Genomic DNA, 21,876 nt, shown 5'->3' with positions numbered 1-21,876 from the left:
TGATACTACATGACCACCTCCAGCTGTTGTTCCTTCTGTGGTGCTATTTATGTGGCTTACGACACTGAAGCCACAGAAAACAGAGGCACAGTGCTTCCAGATTGGCACAAAATTTGACTGCCATTCCACACTTTTTTGTGCAATTATCCTGTTATTTTTTTTCTAACTGCAAAAAGTCCAATAAGAAAAAAGATGGAAAATTGTGCTGGAAAGTGCAGGATAATAACTACTAACCGGCAATGCAATGAAACTTCTACCCAAAATTATCAGGATGAGTGCTCAATAAACAGATGATGTATCAGATCCATGCAAGTTTGGTGTGAACATTATCAACATGAGTGCTCAATAAGCAGCCAGTCTGGAATCACCCACAATCCCACTGGGCAAAGTTCCTTCTGGCTTCACTTTACAATAAAGAAAGCGGTCCTTATCACATGTGGCTTTAAAAAAATTCTACTAGTATCTTAAAATTAAAGAGTAAAGTAGCTGGCAGTTTAAAACCCAGGAAATACCTCCTCAGGCAGTTTTGCTGGGGCTAGATAGGCCTGGAAATCCCCTCTCTGGAGGAATTTAAATCAGGCACCACAACTAAGCACTTTAGTGATATGATGTAAGAAAGATTTTCACAGGGATTGACACTTTCCCAACACATGGTGACCGGCTTTGCTTCTAAAAGACAGAAAGTGTTGTATGATTGTAAAATCCAGAGCAGCATGAACATGCAAAGGTAACAACTGTGGGTTCTGGGCAACTGGTTTATTTCTGTGTAGGCAAAAGACAATGAAAAACTCAGGCATGTTCACCTACAGATTTTAAGGCTTTCATGCAGGCTGTTCCAGCATATCCAAGGCACTTTCACACAGAAATTTATTGTGGAGGTGGTACTGCTAATGCATGCACTATTTTTTTATGACATTCGCATAACGGTCTCAAAATGCATCATTCCCCCCCCCCCCAATTTAATCTGTTTGGAGGGAAAGGATTACTTTACAGACTTTCCATCGAAACATTAATTTTGGTTTAATTTGGAAGATAATGTAGGGCAGCATTTTGATGAGGGTCAAGTCACGTGGATGCTGCGCAAAACTTGCACGCATGCTTCCACAACAAGCTGCCATGTAGAAGGACTCCCTCCTCCATTGACAGGAGCTCCGTGGCAAGTATAGAGAACCCACAGCGGCGTATCCCATTCCTCACTAGGCAGACACATTTGCAAAGGCACTAAAATGAGAGTGCAACATATTTTGTGAGGGACAGACATCTCCCTGGTCCCTCCCCATCCTTGACATTCTAATCACATTTTGCCTTCTTGCTGTCCGGCTAAAGGTACTTCGCTGCAGAGACTTCCCTGAAAACAGGTCACTGGCAACAGGTGAGAGGGAGGGAGAGAAAGAGAGAATATTTTGCACAGAAACAGAATAAACTGATGCACTGGACTGGCTTTGGGATGCTGGCAACTTTTGGACACGACAAAATGTGTATGCACCTGACCCACAAAAAGCACCCACATGGAAACACCCTCACATGAACCTACGCCTAGTATTTTGTTGAGCTAGGAGCATCCCACAGACTTCACATTGTGATATGTGGGAGGGAATGTCCTCTTGTATGTTCTGTGTTCTGCTCCCCACCCACCCCACCAGAATCTCAAGACATTTTAAAATGTTTAAAGTGTTCACTGCATTTAGGACTGTGTCCAGTGTTCCCTGTCTGCTAACTCAAGTGGATGGGTGAGTTTTAATGTTTATTTACTTATTTATGTCATAAAATTTCTATACCTCTTGGTTGTAAATAATAATAATAATAATAATAATAATAATAATAATAATAATAATACCTTGAAGTGGTTTATGTTGCACTAGAGAGGAACCCAACCCAAAGGTTGTGCTAGTGGAACCTCAGTGTGCAATCTGTTGTGCGATAAATTAACTAAGAGCCTCTCTTCTGCAGCCATGGCGCACGGATGCAAAACATTTCACCTGTGGAACAAGTACCACTAGCTGACTTTAACTTAGTCCTACATTGGATACAACCCAAAGGAGTGTCTCATGTGGAATTTTCACACCTCCAGTGAGGTACTCCCAATGTGGAGCCAATCTGGCACCTTGTTTACGGAGATGAATGTGAAAAATTTCACTTTGGACTTCAGTGTGGTGCACATGGCACACAAAGGGATGGAGGAGAAATTTGATACAGTTCACATTTAAAGGCAAACCTACCTAATTCTCACTTTCTCAAACAATGCACAAACCAGAATACATTCATCCTTTAAAGTTCACACTAAAAAACCACATATACTTGGGTAAAGTGTGCATATAAATGCATATATTATTGAAAATAGCATGCAAAAATGTATTACGTTAGGGGAAAATGCTTTGCAAAAAAATGTGTATATGAGACAAAATTGCGCACAAAATGTGTATATGCAGATAAAATTGCACTAAAAGACTAATGAATTTTCATGAGGTTGGTGGGGTATAAATAATGATATTATTATTATTATTATTATTATTATTATTATTATTATTATTATTATTTAAAATCACAAACGGAGGTGGAATGTGAAGAACTGAGCATAGAACTGGAAAAATTAGAAGCTGACATTGACAGATTCTGCCATCCCTGTTCATAAGCCGTTTGGTCTGCTACCCCATCCCATTTCATAGCATTGAAAGTCACTCTCAGTGAAGCTACATAAGAACTGGAAATCCTTTCTTTCTCTTGAAGCTAGACTTTTGTATAATGGCTTACTGCACCATAAAGCTTTCTGTTCAAGCTAAGCAGCTTCCCATGAGGGGTCAGTGTACTGGGAGGAGTCTGCCACAGGATATGTTAAAGCTATGCAGGTTTCACTGAAGGGCGTATGTAACAGGAGTAGTCTGGCAAAAGATGTGTTTTTCTCTGTGTTTCCATTAACTTGTTCATGTTTATACACTGAATATGCTCAACTAGCTATGAAAAAGGACACGGCTTGATTCACGTGGGCTGGGGTGGGGATGTTCCCTTCATTGCAAGGTTACCCTTGGCTTCTTTCCCTGGGAACTATTTTGAAACAGCGGCAGTGCCAAAGGTGGCTCTGAAGGAGTAAGAATTAGCACACGTAACAGCTATTAAAGACAGCCCACCAAACAGACGCAGAAGCGACAATGCACTCTCCACAAAACATTTCCTTTATATAAACACATCTCTTTCCTTCTGGACATACCCTGTCTCAGCGACAAAATGGCAGCTTAAGGAGGCTGTCAAGCCTCAAGGTATCAGGAAAAAAGTGACCATAATCAAAAGCACAGAAGACTTGGCAAAAGTGTTGTCACGCATGCAAGACGTGGCACTGTTGTGATGGCTTCCGGTGGCTCCTGCGCCAGGGGCGAGGTTAGCTGCTTCTGGAACATGCTTCAGCCAGAGTTTGGTTGGCATCAGCGCTTCTGGCTTCTGATCATATTTGCTTCTTTCCATGTGACGGATGAAATCACTGTACAGCTCCCTGCACATCTCTCGCGCCACTTGCGTCACCACCCTGGCTTCCACCTCATCTGCCGTTTGGTTTCCGGTGGGCTTTATGTAATAGTTTGTGGTGGCATTCTCACAATCACTCGCAAAGACATCCTTCGTAACAGGGTGGCTGTAGTTTGGGTAGAAAACGGGATGGGTAAAACGATTGCGGTTTTCGCTCCACCACTGCTCCTCATCGCTGTCATTGAAATGCAGGTGCATGTTAGACATGGAGCTGCCCAATCGGTCTTTCGCCACAGCGCCTGTTATCGCTTCTTCCGCCACAGGCTTCACTTCCGGCTTGGCCGGCATAGGCCCCTCTGGCCTACTCCCAGGACGTCTGAAGTCGCCTCCTGCATGGCTAGAGTAGGTACGATACTGCTCTATGCACATTTCGCGCACCACGTGCGTCACAACCCTGGTTTCCATCTCATCTGCCGTTTGGTTTCCGCTGGGCTCCGTATACTCGCTCACCGTGATATTTGTGCAATCTCTCACAAAGATATCCTGCGGAACAGGCTGGTTGTACTGTGGGTAGTAAACCTGGTCGGAGTAACGGTTGCGGTTTTCATACCACCACCGCTCGTCATCACGGTTGTTAAAGTGAAAATTGACATTGGACATGGCGCGGCCTAAGAGGTAGCCACCCACGGCTCCTGCTGCAGCTCCCGCCAGAGCCGATCCTGCCATATGTTTCATATTGGGCTTGGGTGGCTTAGGCTTCCATGGCTTACTGTCATATTTGCCCCAGCTGCCTCCTTCTCCATACCTCGGGTAACCAGGGTTTTGTGGAAAGCCAGGATTTTGTTGGGGATAGCCAGGGTTGTGTGGGTTACCAGGATTGTTTGGAGGGTATCCAGGGTTTTGTGGCGGATAACCAGGATTGTGTGGGTTGCCAGGATTGTGGTGAGGGTAACCTGGGTTTTGTGGAGGATAACCAGGGTTGTGTGGGTTGCCAGGATTGTGGGGAGGGTAACCTGGGTTTTGTGGTGGATAGACAGGGTTGCCAGGGTTTTGTGGTGGGTATCCAGGATTTTGTGGAGGAGGGTTGCCAGGATTGTGTGGGGGATAAGCAGGGTTTTGTGGTGGGTAAGCAGGGTTACCAGGGTTTTGTGGTGGATAGGCAGGGTTTTGTGGAGGAGGGTTGCCAGGATTGCGTGGGGGGTAGGCAGGGTTTTGTGGAGGGTAAGCAGGGTTTTGTGGAGGAGGGTTGCCAGGATTGCTTGGGGGCTTACCAGGGTTTTGTGGTGGGTAAGCAGGGTTATATGGAGGAGGGTTGCCAGGATTGCTTGGGGGCTTACCAGGGTTTTGTGGTGGGTAAGCAGGGTTATATGGAGGAGGGTTGCCAGGATTGCTTGGGGGCTTACCAGGATTTACTGGGGGATAAACAGGGTTGTGTTGTGGGGGAGCAGGATTGTGTACAGGTTGGTTGTGTACAGGTTTGACAGGTCGATGTACAGGTTTGTTAGGTCGATGTTCCACAGGTTTGCTAGGTCGATGATGTTCCACAGGCTTGCTAGGTCGATGATGTTCCACAGGCTTGCTAGGTCGATGTGAAGGCTTGCTAGGCTTTCTACTACTTCTACTGGACGAGCTTTTTCCCAAAACAGAGACAATGACATCAGTCTGCAGAAGAATAAAGAGAATTGCTATCGCGCAGGTCACCAAGTACTTCCCCATAATGGCTATTCTGTAAAACAAAGTAAAAGAAACAAGTTTTTTTTTAAGGAAAAAAAAGAGACAGGGAGGATATAACACAAAATGCAGAATATATAATTGCAAGTAGATGGTGGTGGTATTTCCAAAATGATTCTCTCTCACATTATATGTTGAGCAGGCTTTGGATGTGCCAATAATGTGAATCTGACAACTGTCCAACAAGAGGAGAGACTGTAGCCCTATGGAAGATCACACGCTTTGTATGTAGAAGGACCATGGGTCAAACCCTGGCATCTCCAGGTAGGACTGGAAAGGACCCTGTTTGAGTGCAGACAATCCTGAGCCTGAGGTACCAATACTCTGATGGGGTATTAGGCAACTTTCTGTGTTCCCAAGTTGATGCTTGCACCAGCTGACAAAAGTCTATACAACTTGCAAGGCAAGTTTTTTTGGGGGGACGGGGAATATAAAACAGCCCAGGTGTTTAAGTACTTGACTTACAGGACACAATTACATCAGGCAGAAGTCAGAAGGTAGCTCCACTTCAGCTATATATGAGCAGCAAACTTCTCACTTTCATGCCAGTTAGGAGCTTTTAAAAATTGTGCCACTTTCTTTGATGAATAATTCTGAGTCACTTGAAAACTTGACCATTCCAGCATCAATAGCCCAGTGAAAACCACCGACTTGCCAACACTACTGCATATACCAAAATATATACCATAGTAAATCCTCTCCCCAAAGTCCTCCAGCTCAATCTATCTCCCAGTTATATAAATTCCTGTTGAAGCTGTAGCAGAATTTTATTTTAGAAAAACACCACATTATAACTGTGATAGTCAGTACATAGATCCCAAAGTTTCGCAACATTTGAGTGCATACACATATGAACCACTATGGATTATAGTGCAAATGATTAAGTGTGTTGGCAAAAAGGCAGCTCTGGCGATCAAATGGATCAAGTATCTCAAACTCACTACCCTCCATCTCTCATTGTTAGAAGCACGCTGTGAAACGAGGTCCTTTTACAGAACTGCAAATGCATCCACAGACAGGGGAACCAAAATATAATAAAAAAATACGTTGGAGACTTCCGGGTTGGCGCCTCCGGCAATGGCGGAGCTCCTCCGATCGGGAGGAACTTGCTCCGTGAAAAGCAGGGTCTGACCACCACGGCGAAGGCGGAGAACCATTGAAATCACAAGCGGGAGAAGCTTGTGAACCTGGGATTCAGCTGGCACCTTTTGCGCCTCCCCTACTCGCGGGGAAACCCGGTTTCGGGGATCTGGAGCGACGTGGGGTGAGTGGCGCGGTGCTTCAAATTGACTGCTTCTTTCACGGAGTGAAGCCGCATTGCTGTTGCCGGAGAGCGCTGACTTTTTCCTGTGGACAATTGGATTTTAAACAACTACCCGTGAGTAGAATGGAAAATTGGATCTTTAAATACCTTAATTTGGCACCGAAACGGGGAAGGTCTTAAACAGGAAGTCCGCCTTCCCCTTTTGTAAATAGATTGAAGCAAAGACGTTATAAGCTAAAGTCTTTGAAAGCTTTTGGCAAAGGATTAAATTTTCATCGGTTAAAACTACAAAACCCCCCTTGGAAGCAGGAGAAGAGGGGGGAAATTTTGGACTTAGCAAGCCTGCAGGAGAGAGTGAAAAACCAAATTACCACTGCTCCGAACCTGGAAAGGGCTGCCAGAAAGAGTGAAGTTTTGGGAGAGTTCATTGACTGCGAACAAAACATTTTTGACAGCTAGTTAAATAAGAGAAAGATACTGTTTCCATTGTCCTCTTCTGCGTTTAAAAAGGAGGAAAAGTAACTGGAAATTGAAACTATTTTTATGGCTTGAATTGTGTCTGAAAGGATTGATACAAGTGGAGACTGTTTCCCTCTAGAGGGAGTTTTTGAAACTGTCACAGGAGTGCAACTGGGGAATCACCAGCTGCAAGATAAGTAATTGTGAGAACCAGAGATTGACCTTGGACCACTCAAAATGTTGACAGGAGAAGCCATTGTGACGGTATTATACAAGATAAGCTACTTGCTGGAACAGCTTCATAAGAAGACGGATGACATGTCTTTTAAAATTGACAACTTGGATCAAAAAGTGACTAATTGGAGTCAAAAAGTGATCACCAACACAGAAATAATTCAGGACTTGGTACAAGAATCTACCTTGGCAGGACAAATTGTGGAGGAGAAAGAGAAAGCTGTGGTTGTTGAGCCTAAAGTAATACAAGCGGGATCCTTAGTCTTACAGAAGCAAATTGAGGATTATAAGTTGAGGCCTTCTATGATTGAATCTAGAAAAAGCCAGATTTTGAGGATTGGATCCTGGCTTGGACGGAAGAAGGAAAGTTGGAAAGATCCCTCTATGCAGGGATTAACTGACTTTTGGGACATGGACTTGGGTCTGGAGGAGATTGGAGTTCTGGGGGCCTTTGGATTTGGAGGAATTTTGAAACATGTCATGAAACATCTTATAGACCTCAGCTTCAACCATGGAAATTTGGCTGACCTGCCTGGAAGGAATAAAAGCATTGTTAGGTTGGAGTCTTCCCGAGATCTGCTCTTTGGCATTAAAGAATATGAAGAAGACCTGCAGAAGGGACCTGGAAAAGAGTTAAGAGCCTCGGACATAAGATCTCCAGGTTGATGGAGCTGTCCCATTGGGCAAGCTGTCCCATTGGGCAAACGACTCAAATTTGATTGGCCATGAGCAAGCGGGCTTTAGGAACAATTATTCGACCTCTGACCATATGGTAATCATGTATCATCTTGCCAGAAAATATTCTGCCCCGAGTCGGGGGCGCCTATGTGTCGCTTTTATAGACCTAAAGGCTGCCTTCGACAGTATCCCAAGAAATTGCCTATGGAAGAAATTAGAGAGATGGGGCATAGATAGAAGGCTGTTATGGCTTATAACCCAATTACACCATGGGTCGTCGGCTAGAGTGAGACTCACACCGGCGGGAAACCTATCCAACGAGGTCCCAATAAATAGAGGTGTGCGCCAAGGCTGCATTTTGGCCCCACTCCTCTTCAACCTGTTTATCAGCGATATGAAGCTCTTTCTGAACGAGTCTCAAGCCAACATTCATGCCCCCCGCCTAGCTGATTTTCGCTGCCCTTTGCTCCTATATGCCGACGATGCAGCGATCCTTTCCTACTCTAGAGTTGGTTTATGCAGAGCTCTAAAGATTTTTGCGGCTTATTGCAAACTTAACCATCTGACAATTAATCATGGGAAATCTAAAGTCCTGGTCTTTACCAGGTCTCGGAAAACTTACAGCTGGAAGTTAGATGGAGTCCAATTAGAACAGGTTTTCAAATTTAAATACCTGGGAGTCTTTTTTCATTACAATCTAAGCTGGAAGCCACAGATACAGTATTTACTAAACAAAGGGAAAACAATACTTTATACTCTACTCCAATTTCTTGCGGCCGACGGAGCCTCTCACATCCCTTCTGCATTGAAGGTATACCACGCAAAAGTGGTTTCCACCCTCTGTTATGCTGCCCCGCTCTGGGCCCCAGGGTCCAATTTAACATCACTGGGGACATTGCAGAATCAGTTTCTCCGTCGTCTTCTGAAACTCCCCATGTGTGTGAGCAATGCAGCCATACGTCTGGAGTTAAGGATTGCATCATTGGAGACTGTCATCTGGAAGCGAGTCTTTGGCTATTGGCTGTCCAGCTGGCATAAGCTTCCCGACCATTACCTTTTTCAGTGCCTCTGGCGGGACGTCTTTGTCAATCCGTGGGTAGGGAAAATCCATGCCAAACTTCTGAGCATCGGAATCTCCCCAGCGGACTCCTTAAAGATGAACTTACGCTCAGCCAAAAGCCTTATTGAGCAAAGATTAGCGGACATTCAAAATCAACACAACCTCGCCAGGGGTGGGGGTGTCTGCTCCCCCAGGTATCATGGAATAACCCCACCACTTGGCCTTTCATCATATATGTCATCTCTTTCATCAGTACCACACCGACATGCATTTATTCGTGCAAGGTTCAATGTTTTTCCATCGAACCTGCTGAACCACAGATTTTCCAAGGGTTTGGTGTCTCCGCTATGTGTGTGTGACGGGGAAACTGTTGAATCTCTTTCACATATAATGTTCAACTGTCCCCTACATAGCGTAGCCAGGGCTAAATTCCTGGGTCCTGCTCTACTGCGCTTGGTTGGCAGGCCTGTTGAGTCACACGCCGCACTGCTTTTGCAGGATACAGATCCTTCTGTAACTCTGCAGGTGGCGAGATTTCTGAATGCGGTTATTTCACACTCAAAAACCACCAAAAACCAACAACAACATCAAAACTAATCGAACTGTTATACTGAGAGTGCATGTCGGAGTTCGTCTTCAGTTTTCCTTTTCTGTGATCTGTCCCTTGGAGCTCTCCTGGCCCCAAGCTCTGCTCAATGACCCACCCTTGCATCGTGGTGTTCACCTCCTGTTGTCGGATATATCTGTTTTTATGTCCCTGTGTTTTTATGTTTGTACATATTTTATGGGCTAATAGCCGTAAATAAATAAATAAATAAAGGTTGATGGACTATATGGAATTGACGGAAAGGACTGGCAGAATCCGAAACCAGGGAGAGGAGATGGTGGAAGAAGATTAGAGAATTTAAAGTTTATATATAGAAATACTGTAAAATTAATGAATGATAGAAAAATGGTGGAAAGAAATTTTATGGCCTTAGCAGAAATGTTATAAGGAGTTAAGCATATATAAGTATTTTAGTTCTAATGATAAAAATATGTCAAGATATTTATAATATGACAGAAAACAGAGAAAGATGGAAAGGATTTGCTGAAACAATTAATAGAAGTGGAATACAAAAAGGGAGGTGAGAGGAAGTCGAGGAAACAAGGGAATGAAAGATAGTGTATGGAAAAGGTGTGATGTATGTTTTTAAATGGTTATTGTTTTGTTTTGTTTAGGGTTAAGGTGGGTTAGGGGTTTGTTTAGTTTAGTTTACTGTGTTTAGGTTGTGTTTTGTATTGTTTATATATTGTATTGTATTTTTTTTTCTTTGTTTGTATTTTTTCTTTTTTCTTTTTTCTTTTTCTTTTCCTTTTCTGTAATCTTTAAAAGTAATAAATATTATTTTTATTTTAAAAAAAATACGTTGAACCCATTGGAAAATCAAGGCTTGGTAAATAAAGTATAACAGAGATACCTTAAGCATGTGCAAAGTGCATTTCCCTTACCCCTGAGCAATCACAATATGCCCACCCATATTTGTATTGCAAAGACGCGTGCTCGCCTTAGAAATTAAGCACTGGAGAATCCTCTCAGGGGAAAAAAATACAGTTCCAGACTCTAATGCTCAGAAAGACCAAAGCCCCCTGCTTTGAGGCAGTGTGTTTTAGCGTACAAACAAAGCTCCATTCCTCTTCTCCTTCCAACCTTTTAAATTGTTCCAAAGGCTTTGGGGCCAGTGCCAATGAGCTGCTGCAGATTGCCCTTTCCCACAGATTCACCATAATCAGCTTACACTTTTCCGGCATGCAAAGTGGGATTTTCCAAGTCCTAGCATGCTTTACAGAGAACTTGCACCACCTCACCTCACCAAGCCTAGGGGGAAAGTGCTGTTGCAATCAGGCCCCGCTGTGGGCATCCCATGGACATCTGGCGACTGTGTGGACAGGATGCTGGGCTGCAGGTGCCGTTGGTCTGATCCTGCAGCCAAGCACTTCTGATGCTCTGATTTTCTCAACTGCAAGTTGCAATGAGATGCACGCAATCACTGTTGGCCACAGCAGGTTCACAGCTTTGCTTCACATCTACAGTGGTACCTTGGTTCTCAAACGCCTTGGTACTCAAACAACTTGGAACCCAAACACTGCAAACCTGGAAGTGTTCCGGTTTGCGAATTTTTCTCGGAAGCCGAACGTGCTCCATTTTGAGTGTTACGCTTCCAATTTGAGAGCCACACTTCCGTTTTGAGTGTTACGCTGAGGTCTGTCTGTTTTTGCTATTTATTTTGCGTTTTTGTGGCTTTTTGTTTTGTTTTTGGGACTGTGTGGAACCCAGTTCAGCTACTGATTGATTGATTGATTGATTGATTGATTGATTGACTGCTGTACATTGTTTATTGCTTTCATTTTATGGATCAATGGTCTCGTTAAATAGTAAAAATTCATGTTAAATTGTTGTTTTAGGGGTTGTTTTTAAAAGTCTGTTGTTGTTGTTGTTATTGTTTAGTCGTGTCCGACTCTTCGTGACCCCATGGACCAGAGCCCGCCAGGCACTCCTGTCTTCCACTGCCTCCCGCAGTTTGGTCAAACTCATGCTGGTAGCTTTGAGAACACTGTCCAACCATCTCGTCCTCTGTCATCCCCTTCTCCTTGTGCCCTCCATCTTTCCCAACACCAGGGTCTTTTCCAGGGAGTCTTCTCTTCTCATGAGGTGGCCAAAGTATTGGAGCCTCAGCTTCATGATCTGTCCTTCCAATGAGCACTCAGGTCTGATTTCCTTAAGAATGGAGAGGTTTGATCTTCTTGCAGTCCATGGGACTCTCAAGAGTCTCCTCCAGCACCATAATTCAAAAGCATCAATTCTTCGGTGATCAGCCTTCTTTATGGTCCAGCTAGACCATAAGTCTAGAATGGATTAAAAGTCTAGAACGGATTAATCCATTTTGCATTACTTTCTATGGGAAAGCACGCCTTGGTTTTGGAATGCTTTGGTTTTGGAACAGACTTCTGGAATAGATTAAGTTTGAGAACCAAGGTACCACTGCATTATTATTTAGCATGATTTGGAGGGATGCTTTATTGCTTTGTTCAGAGCCCACAAGCTGATTCAGAATCAGCACATTTGCCAGGGGTCTGTATCTCGCAAGAGCCCAGGAAGTTCTGTCTCCATTGAAGGCATTGGTCCAAAGAAAAAGCCTAGCATATCAGCTTGAATTTCCACGAGGGCGAGTTGGAAGCCAGTTCAACTCAACAGCCTCCCATTAGACCTTTCCACACACTTTGGAATCACCTTGGAATCATCCACAGCCCGTCTCTGATTTGGAGCGTAATTTATGTTCTGGGTTAATCATCGCTTGCCATATGGAGCCATAACAGGAATGTCAAGGGCAAAGTAGAAGACAAAGTGGCCCTCCTTCTATGGGCAAGGAAGATAAGACAGTGCTGTGGGGTTTTATTCTAGACAGCAGGGCGTCCCTGTATCATCTTGGTATTCCAACTTCCACTCAGAGTAGCTGTCAGGAAGAGCTTGTTTTGATTGCATAATGTTCCCTCCTTCCTATGCACTGTTGCTCTCAATCCGCTGTTTATCCCGCTCCCTCACCCCCCTTTCTTTTCACTTGCACCCTCCTAACAATGGGGACACTGTTTTCCACTAAAAGTTCCTCCAGGATTGCCAGCAGGGCAGATATTCTGTTTTCTAGTCATGCCTCCGCTTGTTGAAGAGAGTCATCCATTCTTGGTAAACATGTGCTGGGCCTGGATGGGGTGGAAGGGAGGGCCTTTGGCACTTAGCACTAAAGAAGTGTCTAAACTGGAGCAGAGGCAAACAAGTTTACCTTCCCGTGGACTGTGGATGGTTCCAAGGAATTGGAAGTCACCTCCAGCCTTCTAACTAGCCTGAGCTAGTCAAACCCAAGGTCTAATGGGAGGTTGTTGAATTGAATTGGCTTCCAACTCGCCCTCATGGAAATTCAAGCTGATGTGCTAGGCTTTTTGTTTGGACCTTGATTGAGTTCTTGGATTTAGAATTGACCAGGGCTGTTGATACAATTTCTCCTAACTGCCCTCTTCCACCGTCCTTCATTTTCTAGGGAAGCTGACGGAGATGAGCCTCTTGGGACAATGGTTAGCAGAGGCACTGGGTTGCCACCAAGATGGGGTGGGGCTGGCACTCGTTGCACACGTGTGACATCACACATGGCGTGCATTGCACCCATATGATGGCGCATGCATGATACAAGGAGCCGAGCACTTGGGAGAAGCCGGCCACTGGACCTGTGGTGCATGCCAGATGGGTGCAATGTGTGTAGGACCAATAGAAGATGGAGAGGGCCAAGGTGTCTTTGGCATGCCTGGTGGTTAGAGTGCAAGTGATCGAAAACTTGGCCTGAATCTGACTGGCTATGACTCATAACTCGTCTGAGATTCTATTCTTTGATGATACCAGTGGCAAATAAATCTTATTTATTCACCAGCATGGTGCCTGCAGAGAGTGTTGACCAGTAGAAAAGCATTTTACTGGAAAGCATGGAGGGAACAGTTTACAAAAAAAACCCAGAATGTGAATTAATATGCCTCTTTTTTTAGAGATGGGGAAACTCGCCATTCCCCAGCAAGATTAGGGCATTGATTGTGAACAACAGCCACAACCTAATGCTCAACTCCAGCCACCCTCACGTGTCCTACTTTTACCCCTCAGCCATACAACTGACCACAAATCCACAGAATCCCATTGAATGGACACACCTTTCCAACAAACGACCAGCTCATAACCATCCAAACCATCTGTGCAAGCCAAACTTGTTCAAAGTACTCAGAACATGCAAAAGAAGAACCTGCGACAGGAGTTTCTAGACCAGCTGCAAGATGCATACTCAGCCCTGCCCACACTCTGTAGAAACCTGACTCTTGTTTACTCTTCTGAGATTTTGGAGGAGCCATAGAATAAACCTGCCAGAAGCACCTCCGTGCTGAGTTTAGCAGCAAGATCCATGAGGTCTGCTTGTCACTGTAATATAAACATGAACACTAATAGATGATATGTACAATACAGATATGCCAGAAGTCTGGCTTTTGCTCAAATAACTGAATTGCTTTTTAGCCAAGGAGAAGAAACTCCACCCTGCTCTCCAGATGAAAACCGTAGATTTGATCGCTCACAATCCGAGAGCAGGGTTTTCCAGGTGGCAAGTATGGCTTGCAAGGTTACATATGGCCTTTGTTACATATCTTTAAGCACCAGGCAAAAAAACATTCATCTTCTCCCAAGCCTTTGGCAAATTAAACAATCTATGGCCTTTTAAACTGGGGGGTATTGTTTTTCTTTGTTACTATGTGATGTGTTTTTCTGTTTTTATATTGTGAACCACCCCTGGATCCTTGGATGAAGGGCAGCATCAAAATTTAATAAATAAAACGAAAATAAAAATTTAGGCTTGCACAGGTGAAGTGGATGGAAGTGCCCTGTTGCCCTAGTGTGATGAACCAGCTTTTTGCAATTATGTAAGTTACAGGAGAATGCAAGAAAAATGGGTGGATGAACTAAGGATTAATGTGAAGTCATGTGAATCCCCTGCAGGCAAATCAGGCCAAATTCTTATCCTGTGGTATAACCACCATGTAAAACAAACCAGAATGAATGTTCATTAAGGACTGGACATAATCTAACCATCACGTAAGTTTTGTGCAAACACATCAAGATGAATGTTGTGTATAAACAAGTCATTTATTGTGATGTGTGGGGATTTTTATTTTATTTTTAAAGTTAAACTTGATACCTAAAAGGGTGACTGAAACCCTAGATTTAGGGATTGCCAACCTTCTTGAGTCCATGGGCAAAGCGCGACCTGCGTGCAACAGCCCTCTACCCGCTTGTGATTCCTAGCATACTGCCTCTGACTGTGGAGGGACAACATATAGCCATGAGGGTTAGTAGCCACTGACAACCTGATCCTCCATGAATTTGTCGGATCCTATTTGAAAGCGTGGCGCTGTGGGTTAAACCACAGAGCCTAGGACTTGCCGATCAGAAGGTTGGCGGTTCGGGGTGAGCTCCCGTTGCTCGGTCCCTGCTCCTGCCAACCTAGCAGTTCGAAAGCATGTCAAAGTACAAGTAGATAAATAGGTACCGCTCCGGTGGGAAGGTAAACGGCATTTCCGTGCGCTGCTCTGGTTCACCAGATGTGGCTTAGTCATGCTGGCCACATGACCCGGAAGCTGTACGCCGGCTCCCTCGGCCAATAAAGCGAGATGAGCACCGCAACCCCAGAGTCGGCCACGACTGGACCTAATGGTCAGGGGTCCCTTTACCTTTACCTATTTGAAAGCTATCAAAGGAGGTGACCATCACTGCCTCTGTGGGAGCAAATTCCATAGTTTAGCTATATGTATGGCATGTTAGGGGCGGATGGCTCTGTTAATTTTAGTTCTCTCTGTTTCTCATTTGTCTTTTGTCTGTTCTGGATTTTCCAAAATTCAGCTTCGTTGAATGTCCACAAATCCTAGTGGCATGAGAGAGGGAGAAAAACATTTATCTGTTCCCTTTCTCCGCTCCTTATGCCATTTTATACACCTCTGTCATGAGGAGAGAGGTGATGAGGGAGAAACCCAAGCAAAAGGGGACTGCAGCAGGTCAGCTCCCCAGACAGCCACGCCATAAAATATTATCTAATCGGTTTAGCCTCCCAGTTCCCCGAAATCATGTTGTCTCCTCCACTGTCTAAAATTAGATTGCAGGCACCTCAGGGTTCGTTTTGAGTTTGTTTGTTGCTTATGTTGCTCTGGAAATTGCACCAGTAGAGCTAGATTAATAATAGCATTTCCATCTAATTCTGCACTTAGGTTTGGAAGCAAAATGGAGCCAGCAAAAAAAGTAAAAATAAAGTGCTTCTATAGAAAATAGATCTTCCCAGGTATCCACAAGTATATTAGTTTGCAGTGGCGTAGCGTGGGGTGCAGGGGGGGCCGGCCGCACCGGGCGCAACATCTGGGGGGGAGCGCGCTCGCACTCGCAGCTCTCTGCCCCTACTAAAATCCACAGGTTAGGGGGCGCAAATTACTTGCATTGCCCCGGGTGCTGACAACCACCACTACACCACTGTTAGTTTGTAAAAATCAAAGAAGAAGAGATTTTAGGCAAAACACAGACACCACAACAGCCTGACAAGGACCTTCCAGGACCTATTGAATGTTGACAGCAGTAGAGGTACAGCCTGTTGAGGATGGCAGATGAAAATGAAAATAGGGACTGGTTATCAGTTTTCCTTAACAACGTACAGGGAGTGTTCAGGTGGTAGAAATTTGCAGAGGTTCCCTACCTTTTGGAAAGCCAAGAAACTGTCATAAAACCAAAAGAAGAAAAATGTGATGCTCAGAACTCTTCCTCCAAAGCAGGGGTAGGCAACCTAAGGCCCGGGGGCCGGATGCGGCCCAATCGCCTTCTCAATCCGGTCCGGGAATCAGCGTGTTTTTACATGTGTAGAATGTGTGCTTTTATTTAAAATGAATCTCTGGGTTATTTGTGGGGCATAGGAATTCATTCATTTCCCCCCAAAAAATATAGTCCGGCCCCACACAAGGTCTGAGGGACGGTGGACTGGCCCACGGCTCAAAAAGGTTGCTGACCCCTGCTCCAAAGCAAGCAGAACACCTACACACCCCACAAAAAAGCAGGGAGGCAGGCAGCACACAAACCACCAAGAACATCCCCTCCCCCAAAAAACTGATTTAAAGGGAGGGGCAGAGGGCACTGGTGATAATTGCGGGTGCCATGGTGACCACCAGTGCCATACTAGGGGGGAAGCATAATTAAAGGGTTGCCCACCAGGAAATAAAAAACTCCCACCATCCTTCTGCATAATCTGGTGAGTCTTTGAAACTTTCTTATAAACCTCCCATGTGCCACTTGCACCCAATAAAGTAGTAAGTTTCAGGGCTGGTAGTAAAGGTAAAGGGACCCCTGACCATTAGGTTCAGTCGTGACCGACTCTGGGGTTGCGGCGCTCATCTCGCTTTACGGGCCGAGGGAGCCAGTGTACAGCTTCCTGGTCATGTGGCCAGCATGACTAAGCCGCTTCTGGCGAACCAGAGCAGCGCACAGAAACACCGTTTACCTTCCCTCCGGAGCGGTACCTATTTATCTACTTGCACTTTGATGTGCTTTTGAACTGCTTGGTTGGCAGGAGCAGGGACCGAGCAACGGGAGCTCACCCCATCACGGGGATTCGAACCGCTGACCTTCTGATTGGCAAGTCCTAGGCTCTGTGGTTTAACCCACAGCGCCACCCGCGTCCCTAAGGGCTGGTAATCGACTCCAAAACTGATCCCATTAACACTTCATAGCAGAGCAAGGGAAGGTTTCATGAGGATGGTAGAAGAAAAGAGGGCGTCTATTCCTCCTCTTGGAACTCTTCCCACCATCAGTAGCAACACCAACCCAAATGGTGCCTTCTGTCTGAGGCTGGCTGGAGATCTTCCAGGAACACTCCTCTTAGGAGCTGGCAATGCACTGCACCATTTTGTTGCAGCCGGCCACACTTGTTATTGTATCAATAACCCCACAGGCAGAGAAGAAATGCATTGAGACAGAAACCAGGAGAGCAAGCGCAGTGGCGGAGCTTCATGCTCTGGTACCAGGGGCTGAGAGCAGGCGGGGGCATGGCTGGCGCGTGTCCCGGGGGCGTGGCATGCTGCCCACAGGGGCAGGGTGCCCAGCGTGGTGGGGCAGCCACGGTGGCACCCCACCAGGGACGTGGTGCCGGGGGCTGTGCGCTCCCCCCGCCCCCCCTCTTCCTCCTCCAGTGAGCAAGCGTCATCCTGTAAAGAATTGTTCTGGGAGGATCAACAAGTTAGTTGGCGCTGTATTGATCCATAGATCACCTGTAGATGCCAAGAGTCTGCACACAGCCTTCTTTCTTGTTACCCATTGGCTAATGTTCTGGCCAGTTAATGCTTTGTAGCTGTGGCTACTGGCTGAACCCTTAGATGAAGATATATACAGTGGTACCTCTGGATATGCGGCAGCTAGACTGGTGACTGGGAGCAGCTGCCGAGACCACATAACTCCGGTCTTGAAAGTCCTACATTGGCTCCCAGTACGTTTCCTAGCACAATTCAAAGTGTTGGTGCTGACCTTTAAAGCCCTAAACGGCCTCGGTCCAGTATACCTGAAGGAGCGTCTCCACCCCCATCGTTCTGCCCGGACGCTGAGGTCCAGCACCAAGGGCCTTCTGGCGGTTCCCTCATTGCGAGAAGCAAAGCTACAGGGAACCCGGCAGAGGGCCTTCTCGGTAGTGGCACCCGCCCTGTGGAACGCCCTCCCACCAGATGTCAAAGAGAAAAATAACTACCAGACTTTTAGAAGACATCTAAAGGCAGCCCTGTTTAGGGAAGCTTTTAATGTTCAATAGACTATTGTATTTTAATATTTTGTTGGAAGCCACCCAGAGTGGCTGGGGAAACCCAGCCAGATGGGTGGGGTAGAAATAATAAATTATTATAAATTTATTATTATTATTATTATTATTATTATTATTATTATTATTATACGAACTCTTCTGGTTCCGGATGCGAACTTTGCCCCAGGATGTGAGTGGAAATCGTGTGCCAGAGGTGGCACCTCATGTTAAGAACAGTTTCAGGATAAGAACAGACCTCCTGAACAAATTAAGTTCATAACCAGAGGTACCACTATAGTTCCTAAGAGCTAAGATGACAATCAAGCAGGGAATTATAGAAGCTCATTTTGCATAATCTGGAGACAGATTGTTGGGCGGTGGGGATGGTGAAGGTATGGTGAATATATTGTAAGGTAAATGCATCAAATATAAACTGTGTCTAGAAGCAATACAAGCATGCCATTGAATACAACCCCACACTGGTGCCCTAATTGCGTGGCACACAATTGGTGGAAAAGCAGTAAGATTTGGTGTGTAATAACAGTGCAGAGGGGTGGGGTCAATTTCCTCCCATTTTTACAAAACCAGGATTAATCTAATCAAATTTTCCTGAAACTATTTGGAATGTGTGTGCATGCAGGTGTGTATTGTATATCTCAAAATGGTGGGAAAATAAAATGTGTAGAATTCTGCTCTTTCCCCTGAGTTTAGAAGCAGCTACAAAGGCAGGTTTTATTAAAAAACCAAACTGAAGGAACCTTGTGGTCATGTTTATATGTCATGCTCTATCTTATCTTCCATTTTTTCCTTGATATAAAAGGAGTTCCTCTTTGCTCAGAAGTCTCTACAATCCGACATTGTTTCAGAAATTTCTTGCACCCCATATATGCTATCATTTTGGGATATGTTTATAACAGCTGGTGACGACAACAAGGATTTAAACATCCTGTCAACAGCTGCCTTAAAAGCTTTGTAAATGCAGAGCACTCAAAGAATAAACCCCCAGACGGTTTATCTGTTGCGTTATGCAATGAAATACGACCGCCTCAAACTGCAAACCAAGGGAAATCCTTTTGCCTCCATTGCTCATTTAGATGCTACGAGATCATTAGGCAACCCGGCACTCTGATCCTAACCTGAACGGACACCCTTGCAAATAATGTCTCCATTCAGAGTAGCTTAAAAATAAAAGGAAATTGGCAGACATGTCTACGATTTATGCAACACAGCAGCTGCAAGGAGTCAATTTAATTTAATGAAGCAGATTTAATAAATATGAACACTCAGGACCTATAGAATGACAGCAGAATGTTGAAGAAAACCACAGCGTCTAGAATATTGGCCTCTTATGCTGCTGACAACTGAACTGTAAGTATCTAAGAGGTAGAAATTAAGAGTAGCCAGGATGTGACTGAGAAGCTGTAAGCCCTGTAAATTCATTTTAAAAGATGAAACAACTTACCTTTATTTGGACTGTTTGGACGAGCTTTTCAAAGACCCTCTTCTTTTGTACGTCAGGTCTCTCTGTGTGCCCGGAAATCTATGCGTCTCTCAAAATAAGTAGCAGTAGGTGGGGCGTGCTGAACGCCTAACAAGAACAGTTGTTTTTCTTGGGAGATACGTCACTTGAGAGCAGCCTCTGAGTCAGCCCACCCTTCTACCAGTAAACGCATTAGGAAATTAGAGTTTCTGGGTGGTGGGAGGGAGCAGGGGAGCAGAAACCTCCCCAGTCAGACTTAGGCTCCAGGAAAAAGTTGTGCTTTCAGAACTGGCTTCTAACTTTCAAACATGAAATTGAACAAAGTCCACATTTTCCAGTAGGATTCTAAAACTAGGACTATATTCCATGCAGTGTGTGATCACTGACTGTGGACATCAAAATCTTTTTTGCACTCTTATCAGCTTCTGGTAGAATTCTACCTTTTTTCAGATTGATTCAGCCTCTATTTAAAAATGGATGTTTTCTCCCCTCTGGTGGTAAGTGTGTTTCAGTATGAAAGGGAGAATGTTTGCCGCTGACCACTGTCAAAACATGCCATTGGTGGTCCTTAGGATATTTTATTCCATGAGCTCTCAAAACATTTTCCTCTGGGCCACACACTCAGAATAAAGATTTGCTTGTGCCGCACTGATTTTCTAATTGATAATAAATAACATTGGAAAACAAAAAGAAACAACAACTAGCAGTGCTTGATTTATAACATAGAACACAAATACTTTATATTGTTTAAATGTTTCTTTGATTGTTGTTGAATCTTCCCTTGCCATCCTCTCCTCCCACATCCTCTGAGAATTACAGTTCTGAAGCAAAATGGGCAGAAGCCATTCTAAGTATGGGCCTGGTTTTAGTCAACAAGTGAAATCACCACCGTGATTGGTGGGTAGGGAAGGGATATACTGCATTTGTCCATTTCAGTTCCTTTTGGTTTCTCAGTTTTTTCAGTCTTAAATCCAGTCCCCCACATTACTGTAGTAGAGCTTTGGGGCGGTGGGGGGGTGAGAGAATCTTCATGAATTTTTGTCAGCATTTTTGTGTGCAATTTTCCAAGGAAACATGTTATGTACTGAGTTGAATAGGATCCAAAATGCAGCAGTCTGATTGGTCCTAGAACAATAGGATCCAAAATGCAGCAGTCTGATTGGTCCTAGAACAATGCAGCAGTATGATTGGTCTGCAGGAGCCACCCAATCCAGCTCCAGGTGGAAGTGAATCCACAACCTGATTGGCCTACAGGAGAATTCCGGAATTAGCCAATCACGTGCAGCCCATTGTGTAAATAATGAATATAAGGTACATACTTTGGGGAAACTTTTATTCCTCCTCACCACTATGAGCTGAATAAAGAGCATGAAATCCACTATCAACTCTGAGTATATTTCAAAACACATCTTTGTATGCATTTTGGGATAATATATATATATATATATATATATATATATATATATATATATGTGTGTGTGTGTGTGTGTGTGTGTGTGCGCGCGCGCGCGCGCGCAATCAGTTTTTCCCAGGGAAAGGTGGTGTATTTGCAGATGAAGAATGTGAACAGTAGCAAGTAATTTCTGAAGTGTCCTGTCTCCCACACAGGAGTGATTTAGAATGTTCAGATCCTGAGCAACTTTGCTAGCTGTCGCCCATTGCTTCTGGTATGGTGCAAAAACTTCTGGCAGCAATCACATCTCTCTCACCACACTTGCAAGCTAAAATAATTGTTTCCTTCCTGCATAAGCTTATAGTGGTTGACACATAAAAGTGTATGACAGAGCTAACAGCTCTGAATGGCATTGGTGTAGTTGAGTCTAACCTTCCACTGTGCATTATAACTGAACCATTCAGATTTCATTTAGATTAATCTTATGGCCTTAGATCTTACAATAGTCTTGAAAAACCTTTAGTGTTTTCTCAAGATAAATTTCTTGATTTTTCACTATTAGCAGTACATTGTCAGCAATAAAGGCTGGCCTTACAGATGTTGGTTCCTGTTCTAAGACCTTCATTCTCTTAGCTAGATCTTACATTCTCTACCAATGACTCTATCATAGTATTGAACAACCAGGGGGATAATGGACATCCCTGTATTGCTACTCTAGACTGCCTTTTTTATCTTCTGCTGTCT

At 44.5% G+C, this 21,876-nt stretch overlaps 2 protein-coding genes across 5 annotated transcripts in view; one reads left to right on the top strand and one right to left on the bottom strand.

Moving 5' to 3' along the window:
* Window positions 1-741: 741 nt before the first annotated feature.
* LOC310750450 (uncharacterized protein) lies at window positions 742-19,877 on the bottom strand. Of its 2 annotated transcripts, XM_083588628.1 has the most exons (3): window positions 19,722-19,877; window positions 4,470-5,182; window positions 742-4,409 (listed from the first exon to the last, which is right to left on the bottom strand). In XM_083588628.1, exons 2-3 carry the CDS (start codon window positions 5,170-5,172, stop codon window positions 3,250-3,252), a joined length of 1,863 nt encoding a protein of 620 aa, XP_083444754.1. In that variant the 5' UTR covers window positions 5,173-5,182; window positions 19,722-19,877; the 3' UTR covers window positions 742-3,249. The 2 variants fall into 2 exon arrangements, with proteins under 2 accessions (XP_083444754.1, XP_083444753.1); XM_083588627.1 differs by having other exon boundaries at window positions 742-5,182.
* PRND (prion like protein doppel) overlaps window positions 18,427-21,876 on the top strand; it is a 19,758-nt gene continuing 16,308 nt past the window's right edge. For 2 of the 3 annotated variants that reach the window (XM_083589169.1, XM_083589168.1), the window contains exon 1: window positions 18,427-19,627. The gene's annotated coding sequence lies outside the window, so the exon portion shown is untranslated. The remainder of the gene's footprint in view (window positions 19,628-21,876) is intronic. The other variant, XR_014542142.1, reaches the window with a different exon arrangement.

Source organism: Podarcis filfolensis, assembly GCF_964270895.1.
Source record: "Podarcis filfolensis genome assembly, chromosome: 15".
NCBI lineage: Eukaryota > Metazoa > Chordata > Lepidosauria > Squamata > Lacertidae > Podarcis > Podarcis filfolensis.
This window is presented reverse-complemented; position numbering and strand designations above follow the sequence as displayed.